This window comes from Geospiza fortis, unplaced genomic scaffold, assembly GCF_000277835.1.
Source record: "Geospiza fortis unplaced genomic scaffold, GeoFor_1.0 scaffold163, whole genome shotgun sequence".
NCBI lineage: Eukaryota > Metazoa > Chordata > Aves > Passeriformes > Thraupidae > Geospiza > Geospiza fortis.
In genome coordinates this window covers 936,382-955,270 of record NW_005054401.1, presented here as the reverse complement: position 1 = coordinate 955,270, position 18,889 = coordinate 936,382, and the positions used below count along the sequence as shown (strand labels likewise).

The 18,889-nt window shown below is 34.1% G+C and overlaps 1 protein-coding gene across 1 annotated transcript in view; it reads right to left on the bottom strand.

Moving 5' to 3' along the window:
• The window catches only part of NIPBL (NIPBL cohesin loading factor), a 98,560-nt gene that overhangs the window by 28,148 nt on the left and 51,523 nt on the right, over nucleotides 1-18,889 (bottom strand). The window contains exons 10-19 of the mRNA XM_031061139.1: nucleotides 12,912-13,094; nucleotides 8,357-8,554; nucleotides 8,102-8,173; nucleotides 7,923-8,012; nucleotides 6,625-6,728; nucleotides 5,363-5,449; nucleotides 3,021-3,252; nucleotides 2,299-2,450; nucleotides 1,517-1,597; nucleotides 326-426 (exon numbers count right to left, since the gene is read on the bottom strand). Coding sequence (XP_030916999.1) covers nucleotides 326-426; nucleotides 1,517-1,597; nucleotides 2,299-2,450; nucleotides 3,021-3,252; nucleotides 5,363-5,449; nucleotides 6,625-6,728; nucleotides 7,923-8,012; nucleotides 8,102-8,173; nucleotides 8,357-8,554; nucleotides 12,912-13,094 — 1,300 coding nt within the window. The remainder of the gene's footprint in view (nucleotides 1-325; nucleotides 427-1,516; nucleotides 1,598-2,298; nucleotides 2,451-3,020; nucleotides 3,253-5,362; nucleotides 5,450-6,624; nucleotides 6,729-7,922; nucleotides 8,013-8,101; nucleotides 8,174-8,356; nucleotides 8,555-12,911; nucleotides 13,095-18,889) is intronic.

Below are 18,889 nucleotides of genomic sequence, written 5' to 3'. Positions count from 1 at the left end.
ATCCTCAAAGCAATTCAGCCAAAAATTTCCTACAAAGATTTAGCAATGAAGAAATTATGCAACTCCATACAAACAGAATTAAAGAATTGACCCACAAAAAATAATCCTCAACACACACTAATATTACACTCATTCACATTTTAAGTGAGAAAATAATGTTTCAATTATTTTTGCAAGTAGACACTAAAGTGATAGCATAAAACTGAGTAATTATTATAAGATATTTGTTGAACAATTTGTTTTGAAATCTCAACCTGCAAAGATCTTACATTTACAAAACTATAAATGCTGTAGTCTACAAGTTATTATTTACATCAGAAGTTACCTGAAGTTTCTCAAACTCCTCTTGCTAGTTGGTAGTCGTGCAAGGGAAGTGAAAATTTCTTCTAATATTAGCTGTCTGTGTTTTTCATACCGGGAGAACACCTATTTAATAGTTACAGGATTATTAGACACTGATTTATTGTTACATAAAATATAGCTTTTAAAATATATTGTAAATAATTATATGACAGCATAAACCTCACATGACTCTTCAATAAATTACAATTCACCTTATTGTTAATGAGTTGCTTTCTCAATGCAAGCATTTCTTTAAAAAATATATAAAAACTTTTCCAAATAGAGATTTAAAAAAAATCTTTATATAACATAAATGTGTAACAGGTCTTGAAAATACCTTCTATTTAAAATATTTTTGTCAATGGTATAACACACTATATAGGAAAGTCAAACAGTATGATACTAAGTATTTGGACTTAGTATTTATTTCTTACAGTACAAAAGAAAATTCTGTTGCCACACAATTTATGTGAACACATACTCTGTTGCAGAGTACATTTGAGAAAACAGTTTTACTTCATTTGCCAGGCTTTAATGTTAATGCCTGACATGATATGTTCTTTCAATTTACAGAATCAGAACTGTTGATTTTGCCTCCCCTTTTGTTTGTGCAGAATACTGAAGTATATAATTCTTACAATGATTAAAATCTCCCACTTGAACAAGGACATTTGTGTTCCACTACATTTTTCCTGAAATAATATTTTACCTATGCTGAGATTTTTTTTAGATAGTCACCTGTTCTGAGGAAAATAATTTGTTCTATTATACAGAAATACCATACTAGTTCTATGACTTATTGCATAAGTTCAAATCTGAACATAGGAAATAATGAAAACCACATAGCTAGGATTAAAATTTTAAAAAAGAGATTTCTTAAAATAAAAAGGGACAGGTAAGAGGAAGGAGTTTGTGTTTACACTTTAACTGACAAAATTAAGAAGCCTCTTGCTTGAAGTAGGCAATTTCTTTCTATACAGTACTCTGCAAATAGGAGCAGCTCAGGTAGATACAACACTATTTCCATATTATGATATCAAACCGTAAAACCACGCAAGAATAGCATTAATTCTACAGACCAATTCTCTACCAGACAGAAAATACAACCTATGTAAATGTCCTACGAAACCTCAGCAGGACAGGCACAAGAACCCACAAATTAGAAAGTACTTACTGCAGTCACTAATTTGATGGCACATAACTGTAGCTCACTGACATTTTCTACAAAGAAAGGTGTTATTCCCATCGATGACACCTATCAATGGATAGAAGTTATTTTAAGTATATAGGACTAACAAACTGGAACTTAGGCAGTTTCACAAGTTGGTTATTCATTCAGCAGGTAAGGCTTTCAACAATTATTTCATATTATTTTCAAATAAAGTTATTAAATTAAGGCACAGGTCTTATGAGGAGTGGCTGAGGGGGTATCAGGCTGTTTAGTGTGGAGAAGAGGAGGCTCCCAGGGAGGACTTATAGTCCTCTACAACACCCTGAAAGGAGTGTGTAGCGAGGTGAGGCTGGTCTCTTCTCCCAGCTAACAAGGGACAAGACAAAGGAAATGGGCCATGAATTGTGCCAGGGATGGTATAGTTTGGATTTTAAATGCCCATGGAAGCAGTTCAGCCAACATCCCCTTAGATATTTTAAAGACATGTAGATAGAATGTTTAAGGACATGGTTTTAGTGGTGCACTTGGCAGTTTAGACTTGATGTTCTTAAGGATCTTTTCCAGTGTAGATGATTCTACTCTATACCTCAATACAAACAGGTTAAAATTTTCTTAAATGCAGAAGAGAAGATGCAAATGACATACTAGACAACAAACTAGCCACTCTGACATTAAGAATTCAACAGCTTGTTTCAAACTTCATGTCGCTGAGACAATTATACTTCACATTTACTCTAGGAAAAGCAAGGCTAACATTTTTGGACAGAAATTCTGAAAAAACCTACCTGAAGAATAGTTGTATCAGTGAGAAGCTGTATCTCCAGCAACTCTGACAAGCTGCTGACAATGTCACAAACTTTGTTATACAACATCACTATAACTCTTTGCTTGTGGGTGGAACACTTGGCACGTTTTGCTTTTGAACTTAAAACACCACCTAGAAAATAAAACACATATTCATTAATAATTTCAGTGTTTCAAATACTAGAAAGATGATCTTCCTCACAAAGTGCCTCCAAAACAACTGCATGACTACAGCTTTGAAAGCAGTTTAGAAAAACTACTCAGTAGCATCAGCTTGAAATGAATGATAAATTTGGATAAATTGAGGAATCATAAATATTTATATACATGGCTATACAGGGCTAGTCATATTACATATTACTATGAAATCACTTATTTCAACACATAATAACTACACATAAAAGTTGAACTTCAAACTTCTAAATACTTTAGTCTAAATACTTTGGTTACATTGACATCATTACAGTAAACCAAGGTGCTACATGACTAAGTTCTTCAGATGACACATTTCGTTGTTTTTTTACTCTGTTTCATCATCCTCAAACAGTGCACTAATTCAGGACACTGTATGTGATAAGAAAGGACTATCTGTATAAAAGCTGCATACAAAAATTCTTATTTCAGAAAGTCAATTACATCATCATACAGTAGATTACTGACTTTTTATAGCTTTTAATATGGAAAGATTTCTTAGCATACTAACCACCATGAGGATCCACTCTATACACAGGATCATACTGAGGATAGAGAGTGTTCTGCAAATGAAATTTTGTGTACTGAATAACTCTTTCTATTACGTCCTCAATATATACAGCTTTAGGCATATTTGGTGATGTCATAATATTGATAGCAGTAAGACAAGCATCAGCAGATTTTGTCACTCTCTCCATTATAAGATCTCTCCATAATCTCTCCTCATCTTCAGTGTCATTATTCTGCAACAGGCAAGAAAAATAGGAGAGTATGAACAAGAAATCAAATTTTTATTCTGACCAAGTTAAAGAAAATAACATTACATTAATATGCTTACATAACATTCATGTATAAAATATTTCCTTTATGATACTAAAATAATTTATTTTAACAATCAAGTAATATTTGTTTTACTAGCAACAAGTTTGTAATGTCTCTCTAAGCTACTGATCTTCAAATTCCCATATTCTGTATTCTTCTGTTAGAACACAAAGAAGGTTTCTGTGTCTCATTGGAAAGCACTATGAGGGAAGACTGCTGCATGCTCTATTTAAGACCAATGTACATTAAGCAAAATCTAATTCCTTCATCTGGTGTTTTCTTCAGTGGTACCAGTTGCTGCTTTGATCCATTTGATTTCTGCCACTAGAGGGAATTCTTATACAAAAAGACTGTTGCAAGTCCATGAAATCTGTAAGTACACAACTTTTTCTGCTTCATGGACCAACCCACCTACTATCAACCTCTTATCAAATATGTCCTTTTAGATTACCATAGGATACTGAGTCTCTGTATTACTGTGTTTATATGAGGTACCAAAACAAACATAGATGAGGTTAAATATGACTATCCAGCACTACTTAAATATTGTAATAACCACACTTCAACACTGTTTGCTTTCCTTGTGAAGATCAAAGGTCGGTGAAACTGTAACAGCTTTTTGCCTTTGGGGTAAGAGAACTTGAACTGATAGAACAGTGCATTATATATATGATATACATATTTAGAGAATCAACAAAAATCTGCAAATCAAGAGGTCCTTGAAAACTTCTCAGATACAATGGCTTTATGGAATTTGCTATGTACACAAATGACACCTTAAGAGAAAAAAAAGTGTTTCCCCTAATTATCATGGAAATGAAATGAATATTAAAGCATCCTCTGCCTGTGAAAAATACACTGACATGGAGGTAAGACATTTTCACTGCACTGGAAAAGCAGCAACCTTAAATCTTAGGAGAGACTTTCTTTGCCACAATTATTTGAATAATTTTTAATAGTTTTAAGAAAATCTAAAACTAGTTGTTTTTTTTTTTAAAGTTTCTTTTTTTTTATCCAAGTTTGCCTCTGAATTGCAAGCACAGGACAATTTAATTAACTTCTAAATAATTTTGAATTTTACTTCAAAAAACTAAAAGAAAAATATCACTTTAAAATCATTAGCATAAAGACTTCATCACAATTAAGTAGACCAGGTAAACCAGTACTTCCTTTTTATGTATTTTTTGTATTGCCCAAGACATTCAGAACCATATACTGAAACTTTGAAACCCCTACAAGCCATCTAGATGAAAGTATTTAGGTACCAATAATGTGTCTGGTTTTCATGTGCAAGTTCAAATTCTTCCTTTCTGAGAAAACTACAACTCTCCTATTTCTACAGATGAGGAGTTTTTTTTCTTTAAAACTCAATTCTAATCTTGCTGCAATATTTCATTGAATAGGAAGTGTGTAAATAAATACATTAAATGTGAAATATGGAACATCAGCCTCACAAAACCTCAAAATCTTTGAGCAGTTTTAGGTATACCTGGGAAAAAACCACATCCTAAAATACTAATCTTCCCGTTAATTTTATTTATATTGACATTGTCACTTTGTAGTGTAAGAACACTTAAATCTTAAACTTTCTCCTTAATGCTCAGGAGAAAGATAGACTCTATATGAAAACTGCAGTATCTCTTCCATTTTGTAAGGATGTTTTATGGACACATAACAAAGAAATGTCCAACAATGCAAATTACACCAGAATTACCATGAATATTTCAAGATGACTATAATATCTAAAATGAAACAAAAGAAAATACAGTTGCTCCCAATATGTCTGTTAGTTGTCACTGCTATAGTAAAACATAGAAATGATAACTACGAAAATGAAAGCGACAACTATGAAAAATCACAGTTAATTGAATTTTCCTTCAAGTATTAAAATTTGGCAAATTTTTATCACAGACATTGTATCAGAAAGCCCTTTCACACACATACAGAGTATTTGAATCTATCACTAAATAGGACTCAAGTGAAGAAAACTATTCTGCACAATGGAGTGAAATTATGAAATTTCAAACTCACGTGGTTAAGTAAAGTAGAAAGCTTGGATCCATCTTGAATATTCTTCTCCAAAATATTCAGAACTTTTACTGTTTTATCTGTTGAGAGCTAAAACAAATAAAGAAACACATTAAACAACTGCAGGAATAGAAATTATTCCAAATTGCTGAAAAGAACATTGAGGAATGAAGGACAGAGCTTGTACAATATGAATTGTTTCAACTGTAAGGAATTTGGCATAAGGAAAGTGCAGATACTATAATGGAAACAGGCAAAATATATTCTAGGACTGCAATTAAACTGCATTTTCAACTAGCAAAATCCACAGAAACAAATTTTTAAATTGCGTGTCACTAATGTTGTGTAGTTATTTGCTTCTAGAAATAGAAATTTACCAAATCCATGTACGATCTACAAATTCCAACTGACCATATAGAGCTTTATTAGGAGAAAATCCATTCTGCATGATCAAGCAGAAATTAATTCCCTGATACTTGAAAGATAATAAAAGGGAAACATATTCTTAATATCAGTGTTAACTTCAAAGAAGTAGCATGTTGAAAAAAAGAAAACCTACTAATCTTCCATACAAGTCTGATTAAATAATTTGTGGAATATGTTAACCTTGTAGAGAGCCAGTTTCTCTCATCTGGATACTATTCACCATTGGAAGCAACAAAAAATTGATTTTATATAGATATGTATGTATGTGTGAAAAATATGGAACAGAGGTTAACAGTGAGAACGATCAGGAAAGAGAAATGATCACACCACCCACAAACAGCAAAGGAAGGTAGGGAGATTGAAGGAAAATCCAGGAGGAACGTTGAAAGTTTGGATTACAGAAGTTTGGAATAGTCCAGAGTAATTATAATAATATATGGTTTCACACACACTCCACAAACCTAAGTGGTCAAGAGCAGGAGACGAGTTTAACATAAAACTGCCCAAAGCCAAGAGCTCCAGGAAGATAAAAGGAAATCAAGAATACTGTTTCTAGAGGTGAGACATCAACAAGTTTGCACCAACAAAAGTTCCTCTAGCTGACTGAAGAAGAGCAGGACACAGAGGAGGACCTTTCAGCAAAAATGTCTCAGCTTCAGAAAGAATAACAGTTACGATGTTGCAACTACCTAAGCACCTCAGCTAAGTGAGAGGAAGCTCAGCTGTTCTTCCGGTCCATGTGCCTTTGAGGAGGATGGAATGTCATTACAGAAAAAGTAAGTTCTTTTATGTTAACGAATATTTTATGTTCCAAAAAAAGTTAGATTATGAAGAGGTACCTTGTCCATAATGCCCATTGCCTTGATTTTCGCAGATTCACTACCCAACTCACTAAGCTGATGTTTGCCCAGTAGCAATTCCTGTGGAATCTCATCATCATCACCTTAAAAAAAAAAAGTAAAAAATTAACAGTCTTATTTCTCATAATACTTCTAGAAAATCAGTATTTTTTATTCCAATAAGAAAATGCTAACAGAAAAAGAGAGCTGATTGTCCAAATAGCCAGCATCTAATGGTTCCAAGTAATTAGAATCTAACAAAGACTGATAATTACACCTTTTGCTTGTGTTGAAACAATGAATACATGTTGAGTATGACTTACCATACCAATGGTTCTGAAACCCCATTTAAGAGCCTAACATGAGGCATGCACTTCTGAAAGTCACAAACTAAAAATTTTTAAAATATCAAACCCCATTTATTGCAGTACTTCTGCCGTAATTTTCAATTCAGTAGAACAAATCTTTAACTGTAGCCCTGAAGTTCAAATCTGGGCAAGAGCAATAAATGAAAAACACATGTGAAATTAAGCACTTTGAGATAATCTGAGTCTTAGCTGTATTTAACCTTAGACAAAAATCATGTTACCAGACACAGAAAGATCCAATGACTTCACTTCTAAGGTTGCATACACTATGGCTTTAAAAACTATAGAAAGTTGTTTACTATGCCTTTCCCCTTGTTTTAATCCTGTGACAAAGACGGTAGGAAAAGAATTAATGAATATTCCATTATTCCATTCCATAATTATTCCATTATTTCATTTCAAAAGAAAGTCACCTTTGGCAACAGGAACTACTTCCTTAGACACTTAGCTAAGGAGGCTGTTTTTCCACTGAAACAGGTAAATGATTCAGTGTCTTAGCCATAAATTCACAAGGACTCTGCTGTCTTAATTGAAGAATCATATCCACAAGTAGCAGATTTGTAATTATGTGCCTCAGACATAGCTAGGAAGAGAATCATCTTGTTTACATATTTGACAGAAGGTAACACCCTAAAGACATCCCAAAGAAGTATCCTTTCCACTCCAAGGGAACTGGGAAGAATACTCATTATGTTTTATGCCCCTGCTGGATTCTGCAGAGAGGAGGAAGAAGGATCTTCTTCAGGCAGCAGCAAGCGAAATTGGAAAGGTAAAGGCCACCAGTCAAGGTGGAAGCCATATAAATCCAGTAGGCCCTAGCACGTTTTCACATGAAATTAAGTCACCATGAAAGAAGTTCAAAAATACCAATACAGTTTTTTCTTGGGTTTCTAATTGGGGTAAGCAGTTTGAAATTTTCTGATGTATTACCAAAAGCTGTAAAATCCATGTCTTCCAGATTTTCCAAAATATTCTCTATTGAAGCAGTAAACCTTTTGAAGGTTGAAGAATCCATCATTTCTGGTGGGAAAAAAGGGAAATTCATAAACAAGTATCTTAAATATAAAGCAGAAAATACAAACTGTAGAAAATAAATCTTCTAAAATTACCTTCAGGTGTTAGTTTAGGTTCATAAGCTTTCCTCTTCTTTTGTTTTTCTTTCTTCTTCATTTTTCTAGCCACTAATTAAGAGAATAAGGAGTAAAACAAACACTTTCTTAAAAATTCAAGAAAGGATTATTTAAATTTCTTACACTTGTATTCAATATTGCATGCAATGACGTCCAGTTTAAAATATTAAACATATCCATTAAAAAAGCACCGGTATTATGGAATAAAATTAAATCCTTATAGTGATCAGTTACCCTCGCTGAGGCTAGGAGGAGGAGAATAATCATCCATATCAGAGTCATCAGGACTGCGATTACGGTAACGGCCACTACCAGAAATCCTCCTTCCTTCATGGTAATGACCACTTCTCCTATGGTCACCAGAACTTCTCCTGTCATGCTCTTCATACTCCCAAGCTTCATCTCTATCCTTTTTGTGTCTCTTACGAGAAGCTAGAAATAAATGCATTTTCATTTTAAATACAAAACTTACACTTTTAATAGTTCAAAATCAAACATTTTAAAATATTTGAAAGATATGCAGATGTAAGATTTACGGACATGGTCTAGTAGTGGACTTTGCATTAGTTGTAGATTGGATTTGATGGTCAAAAAGGTCCTAAATGATTCTATGATTTGCAAGTCCAACACTCTTGTATAGCTATTCTCCAAATCAAACGGACATTTAGGTTATGAAATACAATTCTGTTATGAATTACTTATTTTAATGTTTTCTTTTGAATTACAGAAATACTGCTTAAAACTGGCAAAGATACCAGAAAACATTTAAAAACATGAATTTACAGGACATTTGTCTTTTTAAAAGCAGATTAAGCAAAGCTGAACAAATTAAAAAAGTTTCATCCTTTTATAAGATAATATGGAGATAATTTCCTCAGTTATCTAAATTGTGACTGTTACGGGGTATCCATATTCCAATTTGGTGATTGCCTTATGCATCTAACACACCAATGAGTTCCAATGAGACACGATAATCTATTTGCTAAAAGATAATCTGTTTTGCCAAGACAACTAAAATTTTGCCTTGGTATATACTGCAGGAAATTTGTGTAAAGGAGAAAGCTGGGGTCACAATTCTGGGCCACAGAGCAAGTCTCTACCACAGATAATTATTCTAATTAATTTTCATGCAGGATCATAAAGCCCAGCAAAAGTGAATGTTGAAGAAGCTGGAGCAAATATTGCATAGAGATTTGGTGGAAATAAAATGGGGGAGCAGAATGACAGTTCTCTGTTACTTTCAAAGAAAAGGAAACGGATGAGCAGGTAGCTTTCTCCACGAAATAAGCCAACTTTCAATTTTTTAACATGATCACCTAATTGAGTTACCAAAGAGATGTCTTACACAGACTGTATTGCAAAGATCAAAATACTTCCAAAATATCACATTCCAGACTGGCAGTGTTTATTGTCAGTTTATTGCTTCTGGACCTGCATATAACAGTCCTGATATTGTGTGTCTCTACCAAAGTCTCCTTGGCATGACTGCATACAAGGTTGTTTCTGAGCAGAATGGCTCAAAGCATCTATATAGAACTGGAACTGAACTGAAAAGTTCTTACCACAAGCCATTTATTAAGAAACGTAACATACCAGGCTATAGTCAATAGTCAGCCTAGGATCAGAACTAATAAACATAAACCCCTGAGGGAATACTTCTGTTTTGCAATGAACCCTAGAGGTTTCAAATTCCAAAAATGTAATAGAGGTGGTCCAAGTCTTTAATATAATAACTCAGTTCAGGTTTCAAGATTTACTGCATCTGGATCAGACTTCCTTGTGGAAAAGTACAGTCATGCTCAGGATGGCAGAGGTACTAGCACTGCCTAAAATGTTTGAGAGAGTTCACTGTGACTGAAGCAGTGGTGAGCCATCTGGGAGCACTTAGTGGGTAGGAAATTGGCTGGATGGTCACAGTCAAAGAGTTGCCATCAATGGCTTGATGGTCACATGGAGACCAATGACAAGTGGTGTCCCTCAGGGGTGGGTGTTAGGGCCAGCACTGTAACATCTCGGAGACGCTGACAGTGAGATTCAGGCCACCCTCTGCAAGCTGCAGACAACACAGAGCTGGTGCATTGGAAGAAATTGATACTATCCAGAGGGAGGGATTGTGACAGGCTCTAGAGGTTAGCTTGTGTGAACTCTTTCACAAGGACATGGATTCCTAGGACAAGGGGTAGTGAGTTGAAACTGCAAGAGAGCAGGTTTAGATTAGAGATCAGAAAGAAAATCTTTATGTGAGGGTGGTGAGGCAGCGAGCAGGTTGCCCAGTGAAGCTATGGATGCAACATGCCTGGAAATGTTCAAGGTCAGGCTGGACAGGGCCTTGAGCAACCTGGGCTAGTGGGGCATTCCCACCCACATCAGGGAGGTTGGGATTAGGTGATCTGTAAGGTTGCTTCCTAAACCTAACTCAAACCATTCTATGATACCTGGAGTAAATGTACTGGAGAAGAAACTAAGAGTCATATGGGGAAAGCTTTTACACATCTTAACTGATTCCTTTACCCTCTGAGACAGTGTTTTGTAGAGGCAGATGGCCCTTTCTCCAGTTTACAAATCATCTGTAACACTAAGCTCTGTAGGATGAATTCTGACCTCAGTTACATCTCCAAAAGAAAAGTAACTTCCAATATTGCTTTCTGGCAGAATTTTAGATTGACCAGTTTATCAACGCTGCATGACAAAACAGAATGGGTTACAGTTCTGTTAGCTCTACAAGACAAATAATGTGAATATTGGAGCACCTATTCACAATCACTGCTCTACAATATTTATTTTGAAGTCAATAAAATTGATTAAAAAAGTAAGCATTAATAACATTTCAAGAGTTAGGATTGATTTTATACATAAAGAAATACTATGTGGAATATAAACACGCAATTTCCTTCCAAATTCTGCCAAACATGTATGCAATATCACATTTAGTAATTACTGTAAGATAATGATTTCATCAATCTTTAATTTCTCCTTATTTAGTTTAATGGCATGTCCATTCTTAATGAAATATTCAAAGAAGCTTCTCCTTTTCTATACTAATCACTATTTCATATTTTTTTAAGTTCAGTTTAAGGCAAACAGAATAATTAAGAAACATGTATTTGTAACAATACAAATCTATTCGGTGTACTTGCCACAGATCTTTCACTTCTGATAGATCTTTCTTGCCATAGATCTTTCACTTCTGATAGATCTTTCTTGCCATAGATCTTTCAAGTCTTGTTTTAAATTTAATTCAGTTCTACAGTATTCTTTAAGAAATACTGTAATTTATTTTTAAACCACAAGTACTCACTGAATTGATTAGAATGATGGCCAGACCTCTTGAGTGGATATACTGAAACTAGAATTCCTCAAGGCATATCATTATTGTGAAAGTTTTCCTTAACTTGTTCTACTTTGTATTCGAGAACTTCAACATCCACTAAGGCTAATATATACATTAAGGTATTTGAAAGTGTTTACAATTCTCTCCATTCCCAACCAACTTAAATAACTTTGCTCAGTAATTTTTTTTTAAATTCACTGTTCTAAATTCTTAACATCATATCAGGGTGCTACGATATGGTAAACAGAAAATACAGAATTCCTGAATGAAGCAAGACGTCATTAATCCTTTGCCAAAATTTAGACTGATTACAATTGACATGAAGACATCACATTCATGCACAGAGAAACATTATTCATTTATAATTAAAAGGGAAAACAAACAAACAGAAGGACATTCTTTTCAGCTTTTTTGATAAAGATCAAAGGTAAGTGTTATAATTTTCATGCGTAGAACCACAGTGTTTATGTTGGATGAAAACTTGAAACATACTAAGAAGCAGAGCAAACAAATCTTTGTCTATTGGACCTTAAGACATACTAAACCCCAAAACATGATATTTTGTGAAAGTTCTTTAAGATGTTTCTATAAAAAAAGGTGCAAAACTTGGGACAAACATCATTATAGGCAAGATTGCTCCTCAGGCTAATAGGTTTCTCTTGTAGCCCTGCATGGCTACATAGTTCAGACTAACTGATTCACTTTTTTCCAACAAAGTGCTGGTTAACTGTACAACCACAGAAACTAACCAACTGTACTTCTACCAACAAGTAGGAAATGCCTTCTTAACTCAGAGGTGAATAACAATTTTCTTTTTCCTTAGGAACTTTATTCAATTGCACAGCAAAACTCTAAGAGAAGCTTCCTCTCCTCTGAAAACAGTTAACTCAAGAATAGTAGAAGCAGCAAATGGTATTTTGAGAATTCAAGAAGAATAACTTCCACTTTTCAAGGAATACGACAAGAGAAATATTTTAGGAAACATCTGTGCAGTAAGATTCTCAATTTACTATGTTACAAAAAATTCAAGAGAGGATCTTCCACTTTCTTATCAATAAAACTAAGAACAATTCAAGAATTTATTTAGTGAAATTTCTCTCTGTGCACACTTGTATGTAAATTCTGTGCTTCTTTAGAGGATATTTTCCTTAATCTGAATAGTTAGAAATGTTTTATGGTACAACTGAAAGCAAAAAAAATATCTAGGGAGCAGTTTCCAGTAAAGTAATCAGGAAAATAAATTTAACAACCCACTGCTTTTTATCTTGGATGAAAAATTGCAATCAAGTAATTTTTCTTTTAAAAGAGAAACAAGGGTTCTTGGCCAGGCAGTTATGAGGACAGCAAAATTGGGACTGTATGTTTTAAGGTAGCCAACTTAAAAAAGACATTTATCTTTTTGTAAAAACAAAATATTAGCTTTTTTCACCTTAAGGAACAGAATTATGTACTACTTACATTCAAAAGCTTCTTCACTGTCATTATCTTCATCAGAACTGATTTCAGCATATTTTGGTTTCTCATTAACTGTGCTACGTTTGCGCTTGTTCATTTTCACACGTTCACAAAGTGGCATGGTGGATTCAATTTCTGCCAGGAGCTCAGGAGGCAACTCCTTTAACACTGACTGATCTATGCTACCTATTAGTGGAGAGTAAGAAGAGCAAATGTGAACCTGAAGACAAAAAAGACGGACCAATACTACAATCTTGTCTCAGGAACCACTTACAGGATAACCACTAGCAATCAGTTAGATTACAGTTAGATAGACCTAAATGTATTTGACAGCCTTTTTTTAAAGTCCACACTACAATTAGAAACAATAACACAATAAATTGCACACACATTTCATTCAATAAAATATTTTCAGTCATAAAAATGAATTACCTTTGAATCACCTTTTCAATTACCTTTGTAGAATGATATCCTTGCTCTATTCCACAAAGTTTAGTTTTATTTCAGTTCATCCTCTGAATTTATCAGGTTTTCTAACAGTTATAAGCAAATTATGGATTCTTAGTCCCTCATTAACATTTCTGTTTACTATCATTCATAGTAATTAGTATACCCAAGACAGTATTATTCCCTTTTCCAGTAAAAACAGACAACCTATGGCAAAACTTGTGGGGTCATATGCCTAAATACAGGCCAAATCATTGACAACTCAGCTTTTGCTTCAGAAGTTTTCTCACCTCCTGCTGGTAGTTTGATGATGCAATGCAAATTGTTGCTTGATTTTTTTCAAAACAAAATTGAAACATTTTTTTTGGATACAGACAAACAGCTAGCTGAACCACAAATCAGGATTCTTTTCCACAGTGATAAATAGGTAGACAATATCACACCATTCTTATAATTTTGAAACCAAGATTAAACCCACGTGCAGTTAGAATGAAAGAAATTTGTATGCAAAGTTTTTCCAATTGACACAAGGAAAACAAATCAATTCAAAAGTATTTCTTTGGGTTTTGTTTATTTGATGTCCTATTTTTATTTATCGAAGAACCTACCACGCAGATTTGCAGGTCGTCAGACTAAACCGTTAATCTTTTTTCCAGCAACGGAATAAACATTTTTGCCGTAGGTGCCTCTCTCTCCTTCCCAATGCATACTATATTATTTAGAGAGGAAATAATCTCCAACTTGTTATACACACACATTCAGCCAAAAAACTCTATCTCCTCGATGATAATACATCTTTTAATTCCATTCACTACATCACTACACTAACTTTCTAAAACTTATGTCCATTTTTGTGTTACTATCCTAACTTTTATTGCAAGATGGATTTTTTCTTTCTCTTTTTAAACATCTTTAATTGGAATTAGAAGAGTATTACCATGAGATTCCACCATCAAAATATACTCTGCAAGTCATTCAATAAACAATTTAACTTCAAATATTGGGGTTTTTGAAGCGACATAGTGAAACATAAACAAAGTAAGCTGTCCCTGCTTCCTTCAGATTGTGCTCACTGTTACCTATTTGTGCTAGGTTGCCATCCTTATACAATCAAATTTCTCATGTACCAAAGCTAGCTAAATTATCAATATTGCTTTTGAAAATGCTGAAAAACATTTCATGGTGTGGTTGGCCATGTTTCTCAGTTAATGATTAATTTTGTGGGCTATGCACTTGACTTCAGATGGGTGGAAGTACAGCAGCATGGGCAGACCATTTCCTCTGTGTGTACCAGCAGCAGCCTGGATGACAGTTAGGTCCAGGCTGGATGCTGCAGAGCTGTGCATCTGAGCACTGTGTCCCCATACTTTCTATGCCTATACAGTGCATAAGGAGCTTACACCCAGCCCCAGAACGCAGAAAAAATTACATATACAAGTTTTAAAACAATTTCCACAGATTAAATTCATAGAGGGCTCTAAATCCAGGTTCTCTTATATGTATTTTCAAGTTTATGCCCATTGATAAGTTCATTAAAATCAGCAGGGCTACACACGTAGCATGAAGTCTACAATAAATCTGGCCAAACAAAAATGCTGCAAAAGACAGTTACAAGTAAATGAATGAAAGTTGCATTAAATCCTCAAATCACAAACAAAACTCACAGGCTATTCTATTGTCTCCTAGGAATATCTGTTCTTGCTTTCTTTTCTCACTGACTTTTCATTTTGTACTCATTCTTTAAATATAAATCAAAAATCACAGCATTCATTAAACATAAGTGAAAAAAATTGACTACTTTAAATATTTGTAAAACTAATTGTATTTCTGTCTCAAAATTTTCAAGTTTCTATTTTTCCAGTGCTAAACTCAACTACTGCTTGATTCACACTCTCTCCTGTTACAGATATTTCAGATTACTCATTTTTCTTTTATTAGGAAATAGGTAAAACTTCCTTTATTCAATTAGAGAACACCAGAAAGGAGAACATACAGAATTATTATAAAGCTCTCTATAAGCTATCATTGAAGTTTTTCTTTCTGTCACAAATTTCTGAACAAAAAAATGTTCCCTGAAGTAAGTGTGCCACATGCCCAGTTTCCTTAGCTGCTGAGGATTGTAAACAACCAAATCTATGGAGTTTTACTTATGCCATACAGAGGAGTTAAGCAAGACTGTACATGTATGTACAATTCTAATATATATGGAGAAGGACTTATCAACATTTCTGAAGAAAATCAGGGATATTCTGTACTTTTGGTCAGGTCAGGAGCTTGTTAATATTTATTTTACTCTATTAATTATGCTATCTTGAGTCAGGGCAGCTCAAAAGTCACTAGAAATATCTTACTAAATTCCTTCTTTAATACCTTCTATTTTATAATGTAGGCACTATTTATTTTTTTGTTCAGAGTGGTAAAGAAATACATACAAGAATTCAGCTCACCTAAGAATCCAGTCACATAGCAATAAGAATTAGGTTATAAAACACATGCTAATGCCTTTTCAGTTTATGGGAAACTTTATAAAACAATTAATAGGATATGTAACACAAACCTCTTTAAAATTGAAAAATCAACGTACAATCACTTTCAAAATTTTTTGCTAAATTTGCTAAGACCTAGTAGCTACTTCCATGTCTTCATTCAGTTACATTTGGCTCTAGCATGCATGGCTTTTTACATAGTAAAAAGGAAGTCACTTTACTAAAAAGTTACTTGATAATCCAATAGAATGCCCAAATATCTTGTTGAAGGACTGTCAGCACCAATGGAAAAACTTCATTTTCTGCAATGTGTGATCAGTGTAGACCATGTCTCAAATGAGACTATAGGCATATGTATTCTTCAATGTCATTTACACATAATTTCAAAACTTCTGCAACTATTAAAGGAAACAACTAGGAATAACTCAAACAAAGAAAACCAAACAACCAACCATCCAAAACAAAAAAACCCCAAAACACAAACAAACAAATGAACAAACAAACAAAAACCAGAAGAAAAGTACCATTATAACAAAATCTTTTTCTTACTGCCAGGAAGAGCATTCTAACCAACTCCACACTGGTGAGACCGAAGGGAAGACACAGAAGAATAATTCATTTCACAGAACTGCATACATGAACAGTCACTTCTACAGTGCTTCTCCAAACATATGCAATGCTGTCCACAACCTACATGCAAGTTACTTCCCAGAGAAGAACAAATTCTTGGTTTTGCTTGATTGCTACCATCAAAAACTTTCTAAGGAAAGATGTTAATGAATTTTCATCTACTACTCAATGTCCACAACCCTCAAGATACTGTGTTTTCTCACCAAGCATTTCTTTACAAAATATAACAGACTTGAAGATTAATCAGAGAACCTCAGTGAGAAACTAACCTGTAAGCCTGGTCTCATATCTTATTATAGTCTGGGAAGCTTTTCAGAGGGTTTCACTGTGTATAGTAAAAAAATTTCTATAAATATCTAGAGGATATTTATACATCCTATTACTATATATAGTATATATATATGTATATGTATATGTATATATACATATGTGTGCGTGTATGTGTATACATATAGTAATCTATCTATCTATCTATCTATCTATCTATCTATCTATCTATCTATCTATCTATCTCCCATTACTATATATCCTAATAGTATTTATGTAATATTTCCTTCTCCACATATGGCTTAAAAACTAATGGAAAAGAATAGATCTGATTCACAGTTCAGTATTGTGTTTTGCAGCTTCAACTTTGTAAAACAGCTTTAGCTAACATTTATGCATATGTCATCTTTAGGAGGATCCAGCATCACTTTGTGTTGACTTTGCAAGTCAACTAGATCTTCCTGAACATGAGATCATCCTTCAAGAGAGTTTGTTAAACATTAAAAAAGGTAACATCCTTATGGACTGTCACTGGGTCCATTCAATATGGACAGCACAATTATTTTTTGACTTAACAATCTGTGTTCATATTAGTTTCACCTGGCTTGATGTTACAACTTTCAAACAAGCACCTATGGAAAAGAGGATGATTCTTACTGATGATTAGGTGAGCTTTACAGGATCAGGGAGGCTCTTCCTGTCATGAAATCAAAACCAACATGAATAAAACTCTTATTTTCTCTTGAATGATTTATCTCTTCTTTCCAAACTATGGAAGATAACTGCATGGTTTAGATCAGATCTTGGTACAATTTCCTGTGAACTGTGAGCCACCAAGATTAAAATACACTTAGAAATCTAAACTCTGAATTGCTGTTTTCATAACTATGAGACAGTTAATACAGTGGAAACATAAATATTCCATATATTCCCGTTTCTGCAAAACTGTTGTTAATGCAAATACGTATTTGTAATCTCTCTCTGTATCTTGATTTTAAAATGTACCTTTTCCAACTATGAAGACATTATATGAAAGAACATACAAGGGTCTGAGAAAGGAATAATGCCACCCGTGTGGGGTGAGGATATGAATCTTCCCATTTCTCAGCATTTAGAAATTGAAGTCTGACCACTGAATTTCTATACTAGAGAACTGTCACTCATCGTCATTTGGACATTTAAAAAAAGCCCTACTGACTTCAGCTCAATTTTGCCCTTTTCTTGCTCCTCTTTTGTTAAAAAAGACATTATACCTGCCACTGGACTTTTCTTATTTTGCCGATGACTAATGTATCCAGTCTTGTTATTATTTTACAGAGACTAAGCTCACCTTCCCTAAATATCCTCTCTGAGCATTTGATAAAGGATATTCCTCCCTTTTCTAATAAAAGCTTACAGTCTAACTTTTGTCTTATGTTAGGTATATAAATGCAGGAAGGAAAGTTTCTTTCTGGATTAGCTCAACCAACTTTGAAAACTGTGCTAAATGAAATGATATCCTTATCCTATAAGAAGAGTGCTGCTATCTTGTTGAACAGCCATGCCACTGTAGCTAAAAAAGCAGAGACTTGAAGGTTAAATCTACAGCAAATTCTCAGCAGATAAAGTTGTGTTTTAGATAAGGAACTAAAAGAAAAAAAAAGAAAGGACAGAAGTACTTCCCTATGTTATAAACTGTTTAGAAAACAGACACCCTTCTAAAATAGCTAACTATTGCTACAGCATAGCATTCAGGCACTGGAAGGCAAAAGGCCACATGAGCACCTATAAACTCACAAAGACGTTGCTGGTTAAAGCTGAAAAATATTTGATTCTTGCTGAAGTGTGCAAATTTAATGATATCATTTCCACCAGGTTCTCCCTTAAAATTCTCCAGTGTGTTCTTTATATGGTGCAGTGAGCCCCTGGTGCTCACCAGTTGCCCACCAGCTTCACACCTGTCAAAATAATTTTGTGCCCTGAACAGTTTCAGGAACAGAAGGGGAAACACAGGGAAATCCCAGTAATTTTTATAGGTGAATTTAAGTTTTTGAGGAGGACAGATCTGCTCATATGATGGAAGTTCCACTTTTATCTCAATACCCTATCATCAGCTGAAAAACACATAATCAAATGAATACTGGTGAAAACAAATTGAGTAGGACATTTACA